Below are 20,586 nucleotides of genomic sequence, written 5' to 3'. Positions count from 1 at the left end.
TTGCACTAAATTTAGTCGGGCACCATTTACAGTCATCAGCCGACATTTGAAGAAGAAAAAGGTTTAAAAAAAAGCCGCGTCGCCGCACCATATTTTTTGGCCTAAACAGGAAATTGTGGGGTTTTTTGTTGCCCAAATTTCCGCGTTTTTTAAAATTTATTTTGAGCCTGTTATGTTATTTTTTTGCCTGATCACATCTTTTTTCCCTGTTTTTCCACAAGTTTCCTTCTTTTTTTTTAAATTCATTCTCATGCCTGGAACACACATAGGCTCAGAAAGAAAATTCCAAGTTTAGTTTTTGTCACCAAAACACAAAACTTTTAACAAATTCCATGGGGCAATGCTGTGTTGCAACTGGGTTAATCAGTGAAGTTGTAAAATTCAGCGCTGAACATGAAATCAATATAAAATGCAATCCCAGCAGTTCGTTGGTCTTTGGAGTTGCCAATTACCATTTTTATTCATGTCATCCAAAGCTGCAAACCAACTTTGAGTATTTTGAAAACACGACAATGACAGCATTTTCACAGACTTGAAAGTAATAGACTCCGTGCACAAGTACCCCCTCAACGGTGACAAAGGGAGAGTTGCGGGGGGGGGGGGGGACTGGCCATTAGAATACACTGCCGACAACAACCGACGCTCACGCAAAGATTCTGTAGGCTTGTGCACGCTCGGAATAATCTTGTCATGCATACTTCGCGCCCTATGCACAGGAACCAGTACACGCACACACGTTATGCAAACATGTGTTCACCGTCGATCGTGGACGACCTATTGTCCCTCGTTTGTTTGTACTCTAACTTTTTTAGAAGACTCCCATTGGTTTTGTTCACGACCCCAATCGCGGACGTATGCTGGGAATCGTGGACGATTTTGTTCTCTTTTGTTCTCTGGTATTTTTCGTCCACGGTTTGAAAAGATGAACACGTACAGTATGTCCTGTGCCCTGGAGCTCTCAAAAGTCTTTTCCCGTTTTTGTCGTGTCTTGTTTTTGTGCGCCACTGGCTGCACTTTTATCTGTTTCACCCTTCACCATTGGCGAGTAGGGATTTTTTTTCAGTTTTACAGCGAAAAACCGTTAAATTCCTGGCACTTTTGTTCGCCGATGTCTGGTCTGCGTCAGTGCGTTGGTTACTGGTTTTGCGCATGCGCGATCGTATTCCATGGAATTCCATACCGGCCAGAGGGCAGTATTAGAGCCATCTGCTGTTCGCGCACGGAGTCAATAACCTTGTTAAAAGTACCTCACTGTTAAATCACTAGATTGTGATTCTTCTTAAAATTGGCTGGACGGATTTACAGAGATCTGATTCTAACTAATAATCAAATGGTACTCTTGATAACTCTTCATACAGTACAGAAATTCAATGACTATCCAGTAGCATGAGTCTTGTTAGCACATGTACTTTCAATCTACAAATTTTGCAGTCCTCTCAAATAGCATTGTTACATGCAATTGATATTTGACTTAAAACTGGTTCATACATGTATGTCATGCAGATGTCGATGCGAAGCAAATTTGTTAGGGTAACAGAGAACATCACAATGAAACGTCAGTTGTTGAAGTGAAATTTGCTTCACTTTCCCTTTCACGTCAAGTATGAACTCTGGCCTTTTCAACTCTACAAACACCTTGCATATGTACACATATTTATTTAATATTTCAGAAATCTTTTCAATGCAATTTGTACACTGTTCAAGACACATGGTTCAATAAAACAAATGTTCAGACAATATCCAGTCAAACGTGGAGCTACACAGCTACATGTACATCCCAATTCCCTTACAACCCCGGACATGACGACTCCTGAAAAAACAAGCTGAAGACTGCTGAATAGCCTTGTTTTCTGATGTCATAGAGTACCAAAGCGTGCCGCGTATTCTGGTACCCACGCATAGGTTAAAGCTACAGTCCATCATTTGCAGCCATCCGAAAAAGTAACTGGCGTATTATTGTTAAAAAACATACTTGGTTGAAAGATAGTAAGTGGACTAAACTCCCTGTAAAATTAATCTTTCTGGCAAGCTATCATGTTGAAGTAATCAACGAAAAAAGGCCTTTCCAACAGTGCATCTTAGGAAAATTTAAACTAGTAGTTTGTTTTGTTATTCGGCGCAGCGCGCGCAAGCATTGGCACGACGCACAGGCGCGCGCGGTTGCTATAATTCGTCGGATCAGTGCGCAACATCGCGCATAGCTGCAATTCAAAACAATTCAAAACATGATTCAGCAACTTTTGATTTGAAATTGAGATCCTAGAATGCTGTTTTTCTCGGAATATACAGCTGAAGCCGAGCTGAAACTTCATCAGGTTAGTTTTTCAGTATCCTTCATTGAATTTTGAGCACTTTTGTTGCTTCAAACGAACAAAATGCACAAATTACAAATGATGGACTATATCTTTAAATGTGTGAAGACATCAGCGAGTGAACCAGCGCATGAATCAGAACAAAGACAGCTGACATCAAACTCCTGTACTCCATTGTGGCAATACTTGTGTTTAATGCCATTCTGCTTTCACAATCCAAGGTGCTAAGGTAGTCCCGCCACCAACATGGATGCACTATTTGGTGGGTCGTTGATCACGTGTCACCGAATTATTTGTTCCAACCAACGTTATCCACAGCCCGCTGCTCTGCAAAAAAAGAAGTTACAGTACATGAACTTCAGGGCCCTTTGGAACAGCAATGTTGAAAATGCTATCTCCATAAAATCCCATCAGAAGTTGCATTCACGCAGCACATTTCCACATACACTCCACTGTTGTATTACAAGCACTGAACACTTCTCTCCGAGAAGTTGTGAGTAAACTTCAAAATCTTACTCAGGTGGGACTGCAACTTCCGACCTCCTGTGCACTAGTGCACTCCTCATATTACAATTCACTGGTGTCACTCTCAGTGATATTCCACTTATCAGAATCTCTTGCTCTTGATTGGCTTGGCGTAGATTGGCTCCGTCCAATGAAATATGAACATGAAGACAAAGCAGAGAAGAGCAAATATGCTGATGAGTGTAAGGATGATGACACGAGGCCAAAACATGCGGTCCGTTATCTGTAATAAGACAAAATTAAAGGTCAAAGGTTATCAGTTGCATTACATTGTATTCCATGGTATTACATTGTATTACATTGTATTACATTGTATTCCATGGTACATGTATTACATTGTATTACATCGTATTCCATGGTATTACATCGTATTCCATTGTATTACATTGTATTACGTTGTATTACGTTGTATTACGTTGTATTACGTTGTATTACGTTGTATTACGTTGTATTACGTTGTATTACGTTGTATTACGTTGTATTACATTGTATTACATTGTATTACATTGTATTCCATTGTATAACGCTGTTTTACATTGTATTACATCGTATTACATCGTATTACATCGTATTACATTGTATTACATTGTATTACATAGTAATTATTCTCTGATGAATCCATAAAACCATAGAGTGCTCAGGCAGTTTTAGGGGCTACAGTGAGTAAAAAACAGAAACCTGTTCACAACTGTGATCATTGCCCTACACCGACGTATAAACACTGTATACTCAGTGTGTTACCTCCCAAGTGAAAGTTGAAAAAATTACTCCGGTGGGACTCGAACCCACGACCTCCTTCTTTCTAGAGTAGATGTACGCTCGGTGGTTGGGTGTTGGGACATCTGCACTGGAAAGCAGGAGGTCGTGGGTTCGAGTCCCACCCAAGTGATTTTTTCCAACTTTCACTCTGGAGGTAACACACTGAGTTCTGATGTTCTGATGTTTGATCAAATAAAGTTCCAACGATTAAAATCTAAATTATTTGAAAATACATAGTTTTTAAATGTTTTGCGGCAAAAAGTTCAAATTGGCTCACATTTGATGATGCCAATCAAGGATAAGCGCTCACTGTGATGGAAAGTTTTTTGTTTGTTTGTTTGGTTTTGGGGTTCGTTTTTCTGACTTTACCCGTATGTCCGGTTCTGGCACCAATCCTTCCTTGGGGTAGATGATCAGTATGACGGTTATCACACCGGCTAGTACAATCAAGGCAAAACCTCCATATCTACAAAGATTTAAAAGACACATACTGGAATGTATTAGCACTATGGATTTATCTCAATAATAATCCAAGAAAACTTGTGGGAGAAAAATCCCAGATAGGATATATTCTGTAGAATAGAAATTAGAAACTCATCATTATGTTGCAGAATCTCGCCAGGAAGATTGTTGTCATGGTCACTAGTACTACCGATACATCTTTTTCACAAACTAATTTGGTTAAAGTTGTCAGAAATTGCCTTCGATCCCACCACAGAACATCTAGAATCCCCCCCCCCCCCAAAAAAAAATTGGGGACCCTTAAGCAGCCCCTAAACCCCTTGCCATAATTTTTTAGACCCACTTTTTGGGGGACCAAAATTTTTCTCAGCATTACTGCTGTGAAAACTGCATGCTGGTACCATACTTAGTTCAAAATATTATGAAAGTCGGAACACAAAGAAATGTGATGAAGTGACGTGATGAAGTGGCCCTATTTTAGCCTGAATCTCCAAATGAAAATTCCCGACAAAAGACTCATAATTTAACCATATCACATTTAGAGACAGGCCCACATTTACTCACTTGGCACCCCCAGCAGCCCGGGACAGAATGATGCACATCAGTAGAGAGAAGCCCCATATTATGCCGAGAGTGAAGAGACCCGCACCGATACCAAACACTAGGGCCATGGTGAAGGGGGGTGGGGGGTGGTCACTCACTCACTGCGGTCCTCTGCAACGAAAAAGTCTACAAAAAGATATTTATGTTACATATCTGACTAATTATGGCATGACAGACGGGACAGATTGACACTACTTGTTTTCTTTCAAAGAACTGCGACAAACAATCTGTAAGGTGTCATTGTCTAAGTTATGTACCATAAACTCAAAGTCAACACTCTATTTCAAATCGAATTTAACAATTCATGAAACTATAATGTCAGGGGAAAAATGTTGCAACCTGACGCCACTTAATTTCTTCGTATATCATCTCAATGAAGGTCATTCATTGCAAAAAATGATAAAACATGAATCTGGGACTGAGAAATATTTCCAATTTTGTTAGGAAATACTTAAAATTTTTCTTGACTCTCTATGTTCTTATTCCTCCATGATACTATAGACTTTGTACACAATCGCGGGAGTGGCGTCAGGTTGCAACATTTTTTTCGATATCAGATTCAGTGGCAGTATATAGTGACAAAGTAAAATCAGCCTGGCAGACGGGACATTGCAGTTCATTTGAATAGCTAGCGACTTTGAAAAGCTTGTGACTTGATTTGAGATTGAATGCAGTGACTTGTAATTGACTTGAATGCGGAAATCAAAATTTGACAAAGTTCAACATGTTTTTGTACATACATGTTCCAAGTGTGGCCTTTATTTACGGAGGTAGGCCCTAGTCCAGTAAATTGGCCACATTTATGGAGCTAGCCTGCAGGATGATTTCAACCCCCCCCCCCCCCTCCCATAAATAAAACAGGGAAACTTGAACCATGGAGGTAGAATTCTACTTAAGTTCCATGCTTGAACTAAAGTCAAGACGAATGTCGGACACTTTGCCCCATTTCCACTTCGCCCCATGTCACTTCGCCCCTAACCACTTCGCCCCATCCCCACTTCGCCCCATCCCCACTTCGCCCCATCCCCACTTCGCCCCATCCCCACTTCGCCCCAGCCGTTACATGTAATAAAAAAAAATCTCATCTATTTTATTGGCTTAAAAAAAACCAACCTCTCGAGCTAGGCTCTCCCCTACCGAGAAAAAAGCTTGAAGTAAAAGATCCAACTTTGTTCCCAACCCGGCTATACCAACCCGTCTCCCACTTAGGCCTATCTGAGAACGACAATACCTTTGACATCCTAATTTCACTCTTGGAGGAACCAGTTTCATCTAAATGAAGTTGTAAGTGTCACATATCAGACAAATTTTGACGGAACATTTTCCTCAAGGCAGTGAGTTCCTTTTAACTCACTGACCCATACCTATGGATTCTTTTGAATCCAGCGGCTGATGATTTTAATCACAAGCCAATAGGAGAGGCGTCTCTGAATGGGATAGAGCCATCATTTCTCTCATCTGTGTCTCGAGCACCTCATCAGAGAGTTTGTATTTTTCCTAAGTTTCTAGAATTGGGAGCATTTATTATCTGGGGTCTTTGGCAGTTTCTTTGGTCTGCACCCCTAGCCTTCACCTTTTTCATACTACATGGGGCGAAGTAGGGATGGGGCGAAGTGGGGATGGGGCGAAGCGGGGATGGGGCGAAGCGGGGATGGGGCGAAGCGGGGATGGGGCGAAGCGGAGATGGGGCGATGTGGGGATGGGGCGAAGTGGGGATGGGGCGAAGTGGTTAGGGGCGAAGTGACATGGGGCGACGTGGAAATGGGGCGAAGCGTCCGACACCCGTCAAGACAGTACTAATTGGCGATTGGGGGCGCCATTCACTTTGCACAGTAGCAAAAAAAGGGCGCCGTCCTTATTTTTTTGACCCCGTAGTTTTTCCGATTTCGCGGTGCGTTTGGATTTGCCAGGCCCCTTTCCCAATCCAGAAATGTTCTGAAACATATTGTTCAATATTTCACTTACACAAAGGTCCGTCTAGTCTTCCAAGTTCCATGTGAAACGACGATAACATCTTACAATGGTCAGATGGTTACGGCCGCGCGGCATTCATGTTGCCAAACAATAGCGCCACCAATCGTTGGTCCTTCTTGACAAGTCGAGTCATAATCGTCGTTTCGCTTGTCACACCCGCCCCGCCCCCTGTTTGAAAATGGGGGGGGGGGGGGGGGGGGGGGGAGGGAGGTACGAGCTAAAATTGCCTGCTCTGCAACCCTACAATGATTCAGCGAATCGTTTTGTACGTAAAAAAGCACGTCCAAAAGATATTATTTTATTCAAATGGTTGCAAACGCCTAAACTGCCCCCCCCCAAAAAAAACCCCAGCTACATCCCCAGGTATTTTAATTTTAAGTAAATAAAACATACACATCCAGTAATGAACATCATGGATCTTTTCTTTTTTATGTGTCTAAAACATTTCAAGCATCACATCAGAGTGGGCCCAGCAAGAGCAGGGTGTGACCTCCATGGTGTGACTATACTGAATAGTAAAAAATTCCTTCAAAAGGGGCGTGGCTAATGCTGACGGACTTTGACTCGGCGTGTCCCTGTGATCACGCCCTCCACGATGATTGCTGACGAGGACAATACAGATTTCATGCATGCATGAATTTATAATTAACAATTTGACAGCGGTGATAAACATCGACATCTAAAATCAAATAACTTTATTCGGTAAACTCACATTTTTCCCATGCATTTGCTTTCGTTATAATGTAAATAGGGGATGCATTACAGAGACATTACATATGACTAGCGGACGACATAGAACTTGTCCTAAAAAAAAAAACATTCAAAAATGAAATAACGGGTGTTCCTAACAGTTGAAGTACAAACAGAAGAAGCCAAAATAATGGCGGTCCTTTAACTGTGCACACGGTAAAATTATGTACATGCTCACATGCATGATTAGCTATACTGAATATTTGGCAAATGTTAAGGCTCAAACTCCCCAAAACATAACACCCTTTCTAGAAAAAAAAGTGACCACATCACCAAGTTTACATCTAGATATTCAAGGAAATTACTCTCACTGACACTTCCCTCAACAGAGACCCTCTCATGAATAAATAAACAAATAAAAACAGCGCTTATCCTGCTATATACCTGAGACAATACTTTGACAATGTCAATGTGACCAATGAATCGGCACAAAAATTGAAGCATGATTTCAATAAATGCGACAGAACATAAACGTATTAAACTAGCGAAGAAAAATGTCAAATAAAGAAACAATTTAAATGCTTGTGAACAAAAGTCATGAGGCAAATTAGGTAACAGAAATTTTTTTTTAAAAATATTTCACTTGTATTTTTGTAGTGACATATTTCTGCACTTTCTTGTTTTTGTTTTGCATTTGAGAAAGATTAAGCTAGGATAGATATATCAAAGCCCTTTAGACTGTACAAGGTTTAGAATAAACTACAGGCCTACAGGTAGTTAGTTAGGCTTATAATGACAAACAATGAATTAAAGATAAAAAAATAGTGATGTTGACAGTTTTATTACACCAGTCATAAAATCTAAAATTTACAAGCATATTGTTTCAAAACCATGCAGCTTGGCACGCGGGGTCCACTCATAAGTCCGATGCCTCATAGGTCTGACACCTCATAAGTCCGACACCTCATAAGTCCGACACCTCATAGCTCCGACGCCTCGTAAGTCCAACAAATTAAACGCCTTGTATTTCCGACTTCGGACTTATGAGGTGTCAGACTTATGAGGGCTCGGACTTATGAAGCCTTGGACCTATGAGGTGGAATAAATAAATTGCACGCCTCACAAGTCCGACGCCTCATAAGTACGACATTTCGGACTTATGAGGCGTCGGACCTATGAGGCGTCGGACTTATGAAACGGCCCCCCTTGGCACAGTGGTACGACACTTGCCTTCCACTTTGTGTGGACCTGGTTCTTATCCTATCCTATATCATGAAGCTAATATTCAAAAAAAATTGCTCAGCTTAGAAAAAAGTCTGCTTGTCAGAAACAAGTGACAGCCAATATATGTTGCAAGATGAAATTTTACGTCTGGGTGATGTTAATACAATATTGCGACTGGTATCCAACAATTTTTTTTATAAACACTGTGCACTCATCTGCTGCTATATCCGATTTTGACCAGCCAGCCGTCCCCGGCAAGCTCAGTGGTCGAGTGGTAATTCATCTCCACTCCTAACCAGGAGGTCGTGGGTTGGAGTCCCAAAGTTCTTTGCGAGTTTTTTCTCTCAAAAAAACTTGTAGTCAGACAACACCCAGTATACAGCGATTATAAAAAGACGTCGGTAAAGGGCAAAACCCACAAAGCCACGCTTTGTACTGATTCTTAGTCAATGATTGCTCAGCACATAATGTTCTAATCAAATATTTTTTCTGGTTTTTTTTATCAATGAAACTGTTCCAGGATTTTCTTAAGAATGAACAACTCTGGGGATTTCCATCTGTAAAACTAAAAAACTAACTTGTCCTTCTTTAGCTTTTCTCAAAGGATTCATGAGAACGGTGATTAAAATCTTCTTTCAAAGGTCCTCCGCTTTTGACTTGATGAATAAAAACCCGTTCTTCTCGTTTAAAATATACGCAAACTGCACTTTCCCGTTGTTTACACTCTAATTACCAGTTGAAACTTGCAAGTGAGGCATCTCGACCCCTTGCCATGCCCTGCCTTAATATCAGAGGCAGTTTTCAAAACTTGGGCTTCAATCCCAGCTCCACCATCAGCAGAATTTAGGCCCCTACCTTTTTGGCACCCAAACTGAATATAGGTCCACGTTCTGATTCACAGAACATCGAGTCAAGTCCGATGCCAAATTTGGGAGGTTTTCAATTAAGTGTGTTTTCAATTTAGGTTGGATAAAGACTTACAAATGATTGTGGAGCTCAGGGTGAAGCTGGAGTCAAAGTTGAGGTTTGGAAAACCTTGTTGGTTTTCGTCGATAAACAAGAGCGCCCTCAACTGATGGACAGAGGGCGCAAATTCTCTCCCAGTCTAACTCCAGCCAGCCAATCAGTTTGGTTTTTCAACTGCACTTGCACATCTCAAAATGTCTCAATTCGATCTTCCCATTGGGAAAAAACCCTGCCATGTATGTACAAGATTACTATCATATCAGGGTTCCGATATATGGTCTAGTGGTTAGGATTCGTGCCGCGTCTGATTCCACGCCCAAAACCTCGCCCCAAGCCGAAGCTGGACTGCACTGGCATGTTGCTTGCTGCGTTGCTCGGCAGATCCCCTGCAAATGTGAAGAACATAAGATTCAAGTCCATACAAACGTCCACATCATTCTGTGAGGTTTGGTTTGAAGGCCTCGCGAAATTTAAAAAAATGTAGTTGCCCTTCGGGCAGGGGTTCTTGAAATCTGGTTGCCTGAATTTCATTTTCAGTTTGCCCAATAAAGAACTTTAAATATTGCCCCAAACTGAAGGCCAAATCCTAATAATGTACATGGCTGCTTTACCTGAAGTGGCTCAGGGCTCACAAAATTGGCTGTCCGGTGTTGTACTCAGCCGCTGCGCTATCGCCATTTTGCAAGCGTGCGTGGCCGGAGAAGTGAAGTGAGACCGTGACACCGGCAGTGTCCGACCGTTGTTGCGTGCGTGTGTAAGGTACCTGTTCTCTGCGCCGCGCTGGTACATGGCGTACAGTGGTCCGGTCATTATTATTGGAAACACACGTACACACACGCATGTTGTTTTACATACCTAGTGTGGACATTCCTTTGTTTTCGTGTCGTTAAGAAAAACCAGTGAAAAAAACTCATTTTTCTCAAACTGTGAAACTCTTTCACCCCAATTTTTTTTCTATGATTCCTTATAGTGTTTCTCTTTATTTTGCCACGGATAAACCTAACCCAAAAATGCCTCTAAACCTGTTTTCCAGAGAGGGGAAAACCTTGTGTGGACGTGGGCAAGTCCACACAACGTCGCTGCTACCTGGTTTATGTGGACATCTTTTGTTCGGAAGTCCACACAGTGAATGTAATACTTGTCCAGGATTACATTCATGAACGCGAAACGCATGATGTAGCCGGACTGTATGTACTGAGTCAAAATGGCGATATTATCATGATTATTGTTCAACGCTGTGCTTATGGGATTCTGGAACTTTCGAAAATCCCATGGACTAAAATAAAGTGTGAAAATGTGTGAGTATTGGTGGAAAAACAGTGGTTGCCCGTCGGGCTGACAACCTGGAACTTTTGGTTGTCCAACAAAATATTCTGGTTGTCCCGGGACGTTGGGCAGGCGATTTCGAGAGCCCTGGTTTGCGGGAGTAATGATCGGTCGTAAAACGTGATGTGTGGACTGACCTTGGTCTGACGATGCACCAGGAGTGCCCTGCCATGATGGCACAGGGAGGGGCAGGGAGGTGGGCGGAGGCGCAGATGCTGGAAGAGCAAACTTTGATGGAGCGCCTGATGGAACAAATAATAATAATAATTATTATTGCATCTTTATTGCGCTCTCTCCAGGACCAGTTTGTTCGAGAGCGCATTACATATTTAAGAATAAAGTAAAAAGTAAACAGATAATTAAATCAATTACAAAAATTAGCAAAAAAAACAAACACACACAAATAAATATCAAAACTCACAGGCAAAAATACACAATAACCATTAATTAAAAATAAAAACAACCCCTTCCCCCCAGAAGTCAGACGCACAGGCAGAAATTAAGAATCACTAAATGCTTGCTTAAAAAGGAAAGTTTTAAAAAGGAAATCAACAAATAATATTGACTCAGATTGATAAAGGCCAAATTTTATAGATTTGCTTATTGCTTGGACTACAAAGTGCCTTATCAGAACACAAACATACAGTTTCAAACCTGTATCCTATTCATAGAATTCTTCTATTAACCCCATGAAAAATATCCTCCAGGAGCAGAGCAATTTTTAATTTTTTCTCAAAACTGACAAAATAATACAATTCAAATTGATCAGTGTGCGCTTTCCATTGACTTGTGTCACAAAATGTTGGGCACTTTTCATGTTTTGCTGAACAAAATTTCATAATTACTTTACACAAATAAATTTTGCTTTACAAAATGTTTTAAACTTATTCCCTAACAGAACTCAACCCATAAAACCCCAACGGCATGTTTTGTTGGAATCTGTCAGGATGGGTACAGTGCCCCTAAACTGGCAGTCTTTTACATTGGGTTGGCACAACTCCAGAATCAAAGTCAGAAATATGTGTGTTCAGTTTCCCATATTTGCCAGGATGGTTATGGTTCCTAGTACAGGGGTGTGAGTGACCTCTGACAAAAATAGCTGAAAATAGCTGAAAACAGCTGAAAAAGGTGTAAAAAAAGCTGAACTTTGGAAATCCCCTATACTTTTGTACACAGCAAGTGAGGGAAAATAGCTGAAATCCAAAACAAAAAAAGCTGAAATCAGCTATAAAGCTGAGATTTCACACCCCTGTTCCTAGTAAATCATGCTAGTGAGTTAGGGTTTAATCACTCTCTGATGAAGACTTGGAGAATTTGAACTTGATCACTGTGCACTCATGAGGCCCCCTTCAATGGAGACACCACTGAGGCTATTGTACAAAGCAACTAACCCCGCGACAATTATCTGAACAATGGCTAGCACAACGCTTTCGCCATTGAAGGGGGCCTTCACGGCAGAATTGAAGGCGAGCACGGATTGGTCTATGTGGGAATTTGAATTGGCACGTTTGGGTTGGCACTGGTTCGATTCCCACTCATGTCCCCATGTGGATAAAACTTTTTGACCTTTGCATTGTATCACTAGTATGGATGACAAACATTTGCAGTTTATGCCAGTGTTGTAGTCTTAGTCACAAGTAAGGGGTGAACAAAGACAAATGATTGTCAATATTAGGTTTTGCAATTCACCGACGTATAATCACTGTATACTCAGTGTTTTACCTCCCGAGTGAAAGTTGGAAAAAATCACTCGGGTGGGACTCGAACCCATAACCTGCTGCTTTCTAGTGCAGATGTCTTACCACTCGACCACCGAGCTTGCGGGATCGGTTGGCTGAAGGGCAAAACCTAATATTGCTTTACATCACCCCAGCACAAATTCCTTCTTATGAATAGACAAAGGAATGCTTTTGCTACAGTTCATTTGAATAGCTAGTAACTTGACTTGAGAGTGATGGGCTGGACTACCACACTGCTATATCTATTGTAGCGATTATCACATGTGGCGCTGTCCGTCCGGAGAGTAGGGCCGGGTGCGCATGCGCAGATTAGCAGCGCAGGATAATGTATTAAGTTGGTTTACGCGCGCGCGAAAAGGTTAATGTTGTGCTAGCTTGGAGCTGAACGGTTGTGCGCTGCGGAACTTCCAAAAAGGACTCGAGCCCGAATCTCCCTTGACGGACAGCTACTCTGCTTGAATAATGAGATTGACCTATTAATGATTTGTTGAGGATTAAAAGATAAAAACTGAGGCACTGTCTCCTGGTCACATTTCTTCGTCTATGTCAACGTGTTGTTCAGTCTGTCATTGTGTTACAGTACTCTGTCGGCAAACTCCTAGGAAAATTCGCATCCGTCCTTTAGAACCCATTGGTCAAACGCTACACTATCTATAAACACTCACCAGCACTCGGTTGCAGCATGGCCATTTTGGTTCCCATCTCCCGGTCTTTCATTGGCTGCACCTGCTTCGTTGCCAGCATGCCAGTCACACCTGTAACAAGAGTCACAACATAACGAGTTATCCAATTAAGGTCGTACTGCAGGCTGCAGGTTCGAATCCCAAAAATGTTACATTTTTATTTTTTTCCCACAAAAGTGAATTTTCTTTCCTAAATTGGGTTTAATCGAGTCCTGCTGATCGATAAAATAAAATTCACCTTTTCATAGCTATTGAGGATTTTGTTTTAAAGGGAAGTTAAATCCGAGAACCATTCCATTACTAACTGACGCATGCGCATTATGGTCACTGACTCTACTTGGTTGCAGAAAAAAAGTAATTGCTGGCTGGCTTATTATGCAAAGTATGGAGAGCCTAGGAGTCAATACTGGGTTCAATGATGATCAGTTTTAATTTTTTTTTTTGGGGGGGGGGGGGACTTACTGACTGATGTTGGTCTCCTTAGTGGTTCTTCCTGTGCAGCTGGCTTATCCATGCCATTCTGAAACGTAAACGATGCAAAATATACAGGAATTGATAACATTTAATAGAATAAAAAACACAAGATCCATATGAACGTGGTTTAACATACACATCTATTTTAGTTTTAAGAATGTGTACGTATTCCAGGTACAACTAAACAAACACCAGTTAAAGTGGGAAAGCATCATGCACCCAATGAGGCTATCTGCGTCGATCAAAAAATTGGGCCACCGGTATCAAATGATGGAATGAGCAATGCTCATAGCAATTTTTGGCAAGGTATGCACATCTAGAATTGGAAAATTTGTGATAGCTTTGAAGTGTGAACCTTGGCATTTTTTTTAGGCGGTATCACCTTTAAATTTTTTTTTTCTCAAAATGGCCGCCATTATGATTGTTACTGGATGCGTAATTTTTTTTCCTAGGAGGGTTAGGGGCAATGTCATGAATAATTCAGTTTTTCCTTTGAATCATTGCAAGACTTAGGTTCTCGTTCTATTTTCCCCTTAATTTAAAATTATCTCAGTGATAAATTTGGAGAAGAAAAATAGCTGATGAAAATGAGCAGCGACGACGTGGATTCGAACCAGGGATCTTTGTATCCATAGCTCATCTCGCTATCCACTAGGCTACTGTGTGGTAGCTCGACGACAACCGTTCTTTAGTTGAGTAACTAACAACAATGCTGTTGATGTCATTGTCCGTTCTCATGGATAAACATGAATTATTCATGACATTGCCCCTAACCCTCCTAGGAATAAAAATTACGCTTACTGGATTTACTATATATGGTAACAAGCATGTTTTGGCCGCCATTTTTTTTTTAAAGCGATGGTACCAAAAAGCTGCCACTGCTGCAATGCTATCACACATTTTCCAACTACAGGGGTGCATACCATGCCAAAAATCACAATGACCATTATTCCCCTCATTTTATACCGACCAAACCCCCAGGCTGATGGCCTACATGAGAAATTTTTCATATTAATAGAAACCATCTAAGCCGTGCTCTTGAGTGACACATTCGCTTTAATTCCAGAACACATTTTGCATTTGGGCAAAAAAAACATAAGAAGACTTTTTTGTGAAAATTAGAGTTATTTTACAGAGCACAGAGAGGTTAATCTATAATTATCCTCTATATATAGAGTTTATTCACAAGTCGGCCATATTAAATTGAAAGTGAGGTAACCTCTTCGGTTTTGGAACTTGCGAGTAGAAACGAAAGCAATAAAATAAAAGTTCATTACAAATTATGACTAGTCTGCTAAGATGAATAATCTAAAATGTGTGATGAAACACATTCTAATGTTTTAAGCCACATTAAAAAAAAAAATTAAAGTGAGGCTTGGAATGCACTCCAACCATAAAATAGTCTGGCACCATCCCATTCAACAGTTTACAATTTATAAAACAGATTCAGGGAACATGATCGAAAATGGCTACCTAGTGAATATGGTCTATTGCATCATCTTCGTATGAAGCCTTGAAATGTGTAAGGTTCGCCTCGTTTTCAATTCAAGATGGCCGACTCCTGAATGAGAACACAGCCACGTCCCAATTTCGTGGCTATGGATAAACTATTGGAAGTGGCTACAACTCTGCTTCTATAGGAGCATGTGTTATGACAAGTCATAGCCAAGTAACTTGGATGCTGCCTATGGCTGAATGAGAACACAGCCACGTCCCAATTTCTTGGCTATGGCTAAACTATTGGAAGTGGCTACAACTCTGCTTCTATAGGAGCATGTGTTAAGACAAGTCATAGCCAAGTAACTTGGACGCTGCCTATGGCTGAATGAGAACACAGTCACGTCCCAATTTCTTGGCTATGGCTAAGAGTAACATACATTAACTATTGGAAGTGGCTACAACTGCTTCCATAGGCGCACGTGTAATTATAAGCTGTAGCCAAATAACTTGGACGCGGCCTATGGCTGACAGGTCTAGTACCTGAACTGTTGAGTTGGTAGCTGTGTTGGTAGCTGCGTTGGCACCAGGCGTCGGCTCCCTGCGTTTGTGGTCTACGTCAAGACCCCTCCCCCTAGCGACTGAGCTCGGGGGCGGTTTGGGCTTGGGTTTGGCATTGGAGAACTGGATGCCGTAGACTGAGGGCGGTATAACGAGGCAGGTGGAGACATCTAGACGCTCGGGGAGATGTTTCGACGTCAGCTCGATGTTGTAGGTTGAAGCCAGAGAGTCACTCAGACAAAAACTAGACACACAATTTAAAAAATAGATCGAGCATGAGACTTCTTTTCCAGTCCCATTATAAGTAAATAAAAGATACCTTTTTTGGGAGTTACAGAGCTCGTATCATGAGCTTGCGAAACCATCACGGTGTCTTGATCAACTGGCGTTGTTGAGGCCCTCACATGACCCGTCACGTGACCAAGCTTGGCCACATGACAGGAGGCGAAAACAGAGATGGAGGGTACGAGCTGGCCCTCATGTACGACCGACTCCTGTCGTGCGACCAAGCTTGGTCATGTGACGGGTCACGTGAGGGCCTCAACAACACCAGTTGATAAAGACACCGTGAAAGCGTCGCAAGCTCCTGATACGAGCTCTGTAACTCAAGTCCAAAAAAATATCTTTTATTTACTTAAAAAATAAATGTTACTTCTTGGAGCCATTTTTTTTTACCTAACTAGCCAGCCTTACTGTCCTCTGGATGACCGAGTTACGGACCGACTGAGTGACAGAGTATAAACAAAGTCCTATAAACAGCAAACTGAAAAAAGTTGGCATTTCGGATTGGTTTATTCAGTGATGAGCAGTGGGAGACTTTTGAGACGTTGGTGGCAGCAAACACACCGTTCCTTTTCAATTGTTTACGTCATGTATTTAAGTGCGCATGCTCAACACGACGCAAACAATGCAAGAAGGACCGGTGTGTATGCTGCCACCATTGCTCAAAAGTCTCCCATTCTAGTGATACGGAAGACACAGCAATGGCCATGACAGAGCCACATTACTTGATTAAAGATGAGCAAGATTTGAAAAATACATTTTCAGGTTTATTCACTGAGCTCTCGAAGTACCAAAAAAATTTGTAATGTCAGCGATGATGGAATTTTTAGTAAGGGTTTTATGAAAACTGCCGCGGGCTTAGGTTGAGCAACTTTGTATTTCTTCAGGGAACCTGTCAATTGAGGTTTCTGCCTTAACCCTAAAAGGGCCAGAAACCGCCCCCCCCCCCCTCAACTTTTTCCGCGATAGCCTTGAACATTTTTTTTCGCGGCCCGAGCTGTTATGCCTCTTTAGCCTCGAGCCTTGCGCATTTTTGATACCAAAAAACATAAAAATCTGAAAATTTTTTGTGCGCTACGCGCCGTGAAAACTGAACTTTCCCATATACGTCGTGTACACAGAGCACAATTACCATTCCTGTGTATATGAATAATTAATTAGCCATAATTCACAAACCGTTTGACATATAGGCATGAAATTTTCGTGGGTATGTTTATGATGAGTTGCTCTATGCATGTACCGAGTTTAAAATTTTTTCGTCACTCGATGGCCGAGATCTTAGGCCCCCCCGGCTGAGAGATGGTCAAAATAACCCGGCCCTTTAAAGCCCAGGTTTTTTTTTTAAGTTGTTGACTGGATTGGGGTCTGAACCGGGGCCCTTTGGATTGCCGTTCCGGTGCTCTACCAACTGAGCTATCCAGCCCTCTTTAAGCGGTTCCCCAATTTGGTAAATGTCTTTGCTCAAGAAGTCACTAGCCATAAACCTGCAAAAATGACAATCCTAAACCGGTACTCACCAATTTTTCTTGGCTTTCCCCAAGGCACAGTTGTCCATGGCAACCTCATTGTCTTCATGGTATTTACATCTGGAAAGAGAACAATCAGAAAATTCAACATCCATTACGAACTTCAGAAAATGAAACTATCAATGCAAACTATCTTGTAAAGTGATTGTGAAGTTACACACAAAAACACATTTCAAGGACGTCTACCCACAAAGAGTAAAAATATTTAAAGCTAATGTACAACATTTGTGTTGAGTACAGTTGTCTGATCGGGCACTATACTCAACAATTTTTGACTGGTAACAGCGCTCTCTGACAAAACTCAAACTCAAAAATGTAATCTAGGTAAACTAAAAGCATTCCTTTAATTGTTGAATTACTTACAGTTGAATTGCTTATGAGTTAATTGTTGAATTAAAACAGTTTAATAAAACCCTGAAACTTTAAAAGGTTTTTTTTGTTATTTTATATTTTGGACAGAGGTGAGTTACAAAACACATATTGACTGGCATAATTCGGTCAATAGTGCACGTCTATGCCCCCCTTGGGCATGTGAGTGACCAGAAGAGGGTCCTATATCCCTCGGCCAACCCTCTTCCGGTCACTCACAGTCCCTTGGGGCGTATAGACATGCACAAGTGACCTCATTGCCAGTCTATATGTGTATACTATAAAAACACTTACCCCCAAATCCATCCATTTCTAAAAATTACAGCAAAAGCAAACGTTGTGTATTACCTTTAACTGTTTGCTCAAGGTTAATGCAAAAATCAATATTGTCAAAACAGCCACATGGCTGTATTTTCCAAGCTCTTTATGTGCTGCAAAATAGACATTTGAAACAAGCCTGACAACCTGAAACAAGTTCTGGCAAGGACCATTAGTCGAGTAGTGGTTGATTCATGACGTACATGGAACTTTAACCTTTGCACTTGTGCGAATGACTTTATAGTCACAAAACTTCTTGTTTCTGGTCCCCGCTGTTCGTTATGTTGCATGCTGCAATTGGTAACCCGCAATGGAATCTGATTGTTCTTAGCCTGTCGAACAGTTTGCATTCATATAAATATGATGAACTTGTCGAACTTTTAAACAGTTTTTAACCTGAATAAATTGGCTTTTAGAAGTCAACCAATCAGATGACAAGGATTTATTCAGGTGTTATATAAAACAAATAATGAATGTTTCACGTTCGTGCAATGGAAAGAATAATTTCATTCAGTGACAGATGAAATGTTCCATTCCACTCGGCTTCGCCTCGTAGAATGGAACATTTCATCTGTCACCTCATGAAATTATTCTTACCATTGCACTCACAAACATTCATTATTTGTATACTACAGTCCTTGCCCAAACTTGCCCCTGTCCAATCGTGAACGGTTTCAACTTTTAAACAACCTACCGTGTATCTGCTTCGTAGTCAAACGCCGAGGTCGTCAGCAGACCCGTACAGGCTGAATGCGAGGGTGGTTTGGCGCCCCCATGGACGAACAACTCGCAGACTAAGACCTCCATCTCAAAGACTTTGGCCAGCCTGTTAGGCACACCTGGAAAAAAATAGAGGGGACAAAGTCAACTTTTTGGTTCAAAAGAAACAAGACAAAAGCAGGTATTAAACCTGTAAACTTTGGAATACTGTCTCATTGCTCTACCAACTGTGCAAAGAAAAATGAGATTAGAGCTCTACCAACTCAACAAACATCAGTGACTAAGGGGATGCGAACCTCAAACCTCTCATATGCTGTACCAAAGCTCTACCAATCTGTAACCTACATTCCTGTGGTTTACCCACTCAAAAAACATGATTGATTCCAAGGGATTTGAACTCCCAACCGCTGGAATGCTGTACCGACATGCTACTATTAACTCAGCAAAACAAAATTCAATATTGTGGGATTTGAACCTGTGACCTATAGAATGATATTTCAGTGTTCTATTAGGCTCAAAGAAGAAAAGTGACTGAGAATATGTGTGCACTAACCCTCTACCAACTAAGCTATCAAAATCACTGCTAACGGTCTCCTAGTTTGTCAATGTCTTTGTGCTGGGACAATATGCAGAAACCACACAACTTAAAACTGGATCGCGTCCCAAGTCACAATACTAGATATATGAAAAATGTTCCATGTCTGGGAACAAAGTGAGGCAGGGACCACTCGGAAAAGATGCAGCTTTAATTCTTCAAGACAACCGAAAAGGAGACCTGTTTGAACTCATTTTTAATGTTGCGCTCACCTGCACGATCTGAAAGCCATCGCAAACATCCTTCCACCTCATTACGCCTTTGCAGCTACAAATAAAAAGTCAAAATATACTGCTAATGGTCTCCAATGATTTCACACATTTCACTCGTTTATGCTACTCTGCATCGGGAGTCCTGTTTATTACGTCACGATTTACTGTGTTTTGTTTGCTGCCCGCAACGACGACTTTTATACAAATTGCACGTTCGGGTCGAAACAGGCATGACAGGACTTGAAAAACAGCTCTCAAAAGTACCTTTTGTACTCATTTTATGACAGACACAATAGTCGTTTTTATTTCATCACACCATAGGCTACATATACCCGAAAAATGACGGAAATGTCTTCGAGCATTCCACAACCTCTTTAATTATACCACTTCACCATACAGTTGGCTTCAACGAATATCCCCATGGGCTCCCAAATTGTACATTTTACACACAGTAATGGCTGAAAATTACTGAAACAAATGATTTTTGTACCAGACAATCTACTCTTGGACTCCATTGCGTTCATAAAAGCGACATTGATCATGTTATCTAAACTTCAGAAATCTGAGATTCACCTGGCAAAACACCGGAGGGAAGGCAGACTGACGTTGTGGGTTCAGGAAGTCGCACAGATCCAGCCAGAGTTGACGATAGTTGTCTGTCGCTAGCTCAAAATACTGGATGGGAATCTTGTGCGTGTTATCACCTAAATCATAAATATATAAACCAAAATAAATCAATAAGATTTGAAACTTTGCACGGTGGTAGTGTATACCAGTGAGGTTTGCGAATCTCTTTTGAGAAGTGTGGTTCCGAAAAGAAACTGTTGGT

At 41.3% G+C, this 20,586-nt stretch overlaps 2 protein-coding genes across 4 annotated transcripts in view; both read right to left on the bottom strand.

Annotated features, from left to right (window-relative positions):
- Positions 1-2,753: 2,753 nt before the first annotated feature.
- On the bottom strand, positions 2,754-6,728 carry LOC119735967 (transmembrane protein 218-like). 2 transcript variants are annotated; one of them, XM_038209943.1, is made up of 4 exons: positions 6,627-6,728; positions 4,623-4,787; positions 3,966-4,062; positions 2,754-3,060 (listed from the first exon to the last, which is right to left on the bottom strand). In XM_038209943.1, exons 2-4 carry the CDS (start codon positions 4,727-4,729, stop codon positions 2,920-2,922), a joined length of 345 nt encoding a protein of 114 aa, XP_038065871.1. In that variant the 5' UTR covers positions 4,730-4,787; positions 6,627-6,728; the 3' UTR covers positions 2,754-2,919. The 2 variants fall into 2 exon arrangements, with proteins under 2 accessions (XP_038065871.1, XP_038065872.1); XM_038209944.1 differs by having other exon boundaries at positions 4,623-4,772.
- Positions 6,729-9,051: 2,323 nt separating this feature from the next.
- Positions 9,052-20,586, bottom strand: part of LOC119735966 (protein maelstrom homolog) — a 42,875-nt gene continuing 31,340 nt past the window's right edge. The window contains exons 5-14 of one of the 2 annotated variants that reach the window (XM_038209942.1): positions 20,331-20,461; positions 19,758-19,812; positions 18,925-19,069; positions 17,535-17,603; positions 15,718-15,979; positions 13,726-13,783; positions 13,246-13,335; positions 10,979-11,083; positions 9,792-9,901; positions 9,052-9,755 (exon numbers count right to left, since the gene is read on the bottom strand). In XM_038209942.1, coding sequence (XP_038065870.1) covers positions 9,795-9,901; positions 10,979-11,083; positions 13,246-13,335; positions 13,726-13,783; positions 15,718-15,979; positions 17,535-17,603; positions 18,925-19,069; positions 19,758-19,812; positions 20,331-20,461 — 1,022 coding nt within the window. In that variant the 3' untranslated portion in view covers positions 9,052-9,755; positions 9,792-9,794. Of the gene's footprint in view, positions 9,902-10,978; positions 11,084-13,245; positions 13,336-13,725; positions 13,784-15,717; positions 15,980-17,534; positions 17,604-18,924; positions 19,070-19,757; positions 19,813-20,330; positions 20,462-20,586 lie in introns of both variants that reach the window. The other variant, XM_038209941.1, reaches the window with a different exon arrangement.

The sequence above is a fragment of the Patiria miniata genome, unplaced genomic scaffold (genome assembly GCF_015706575.1).
Source record: "Patiria miniata isolate m_02_andy unplaced genomic scaffold, ASM1570657v1 HiC_scaffold_29, whole genome shotgun sequence".
NCBI lineage: Eukaryota > Metazoa > Echinodermata > Asteroidea > Valvatida > Asterinidae > Patiria > Patiria miniata.
This window is presented reverse-complemented; position numbering and strand designations above follow the sequence as displayed.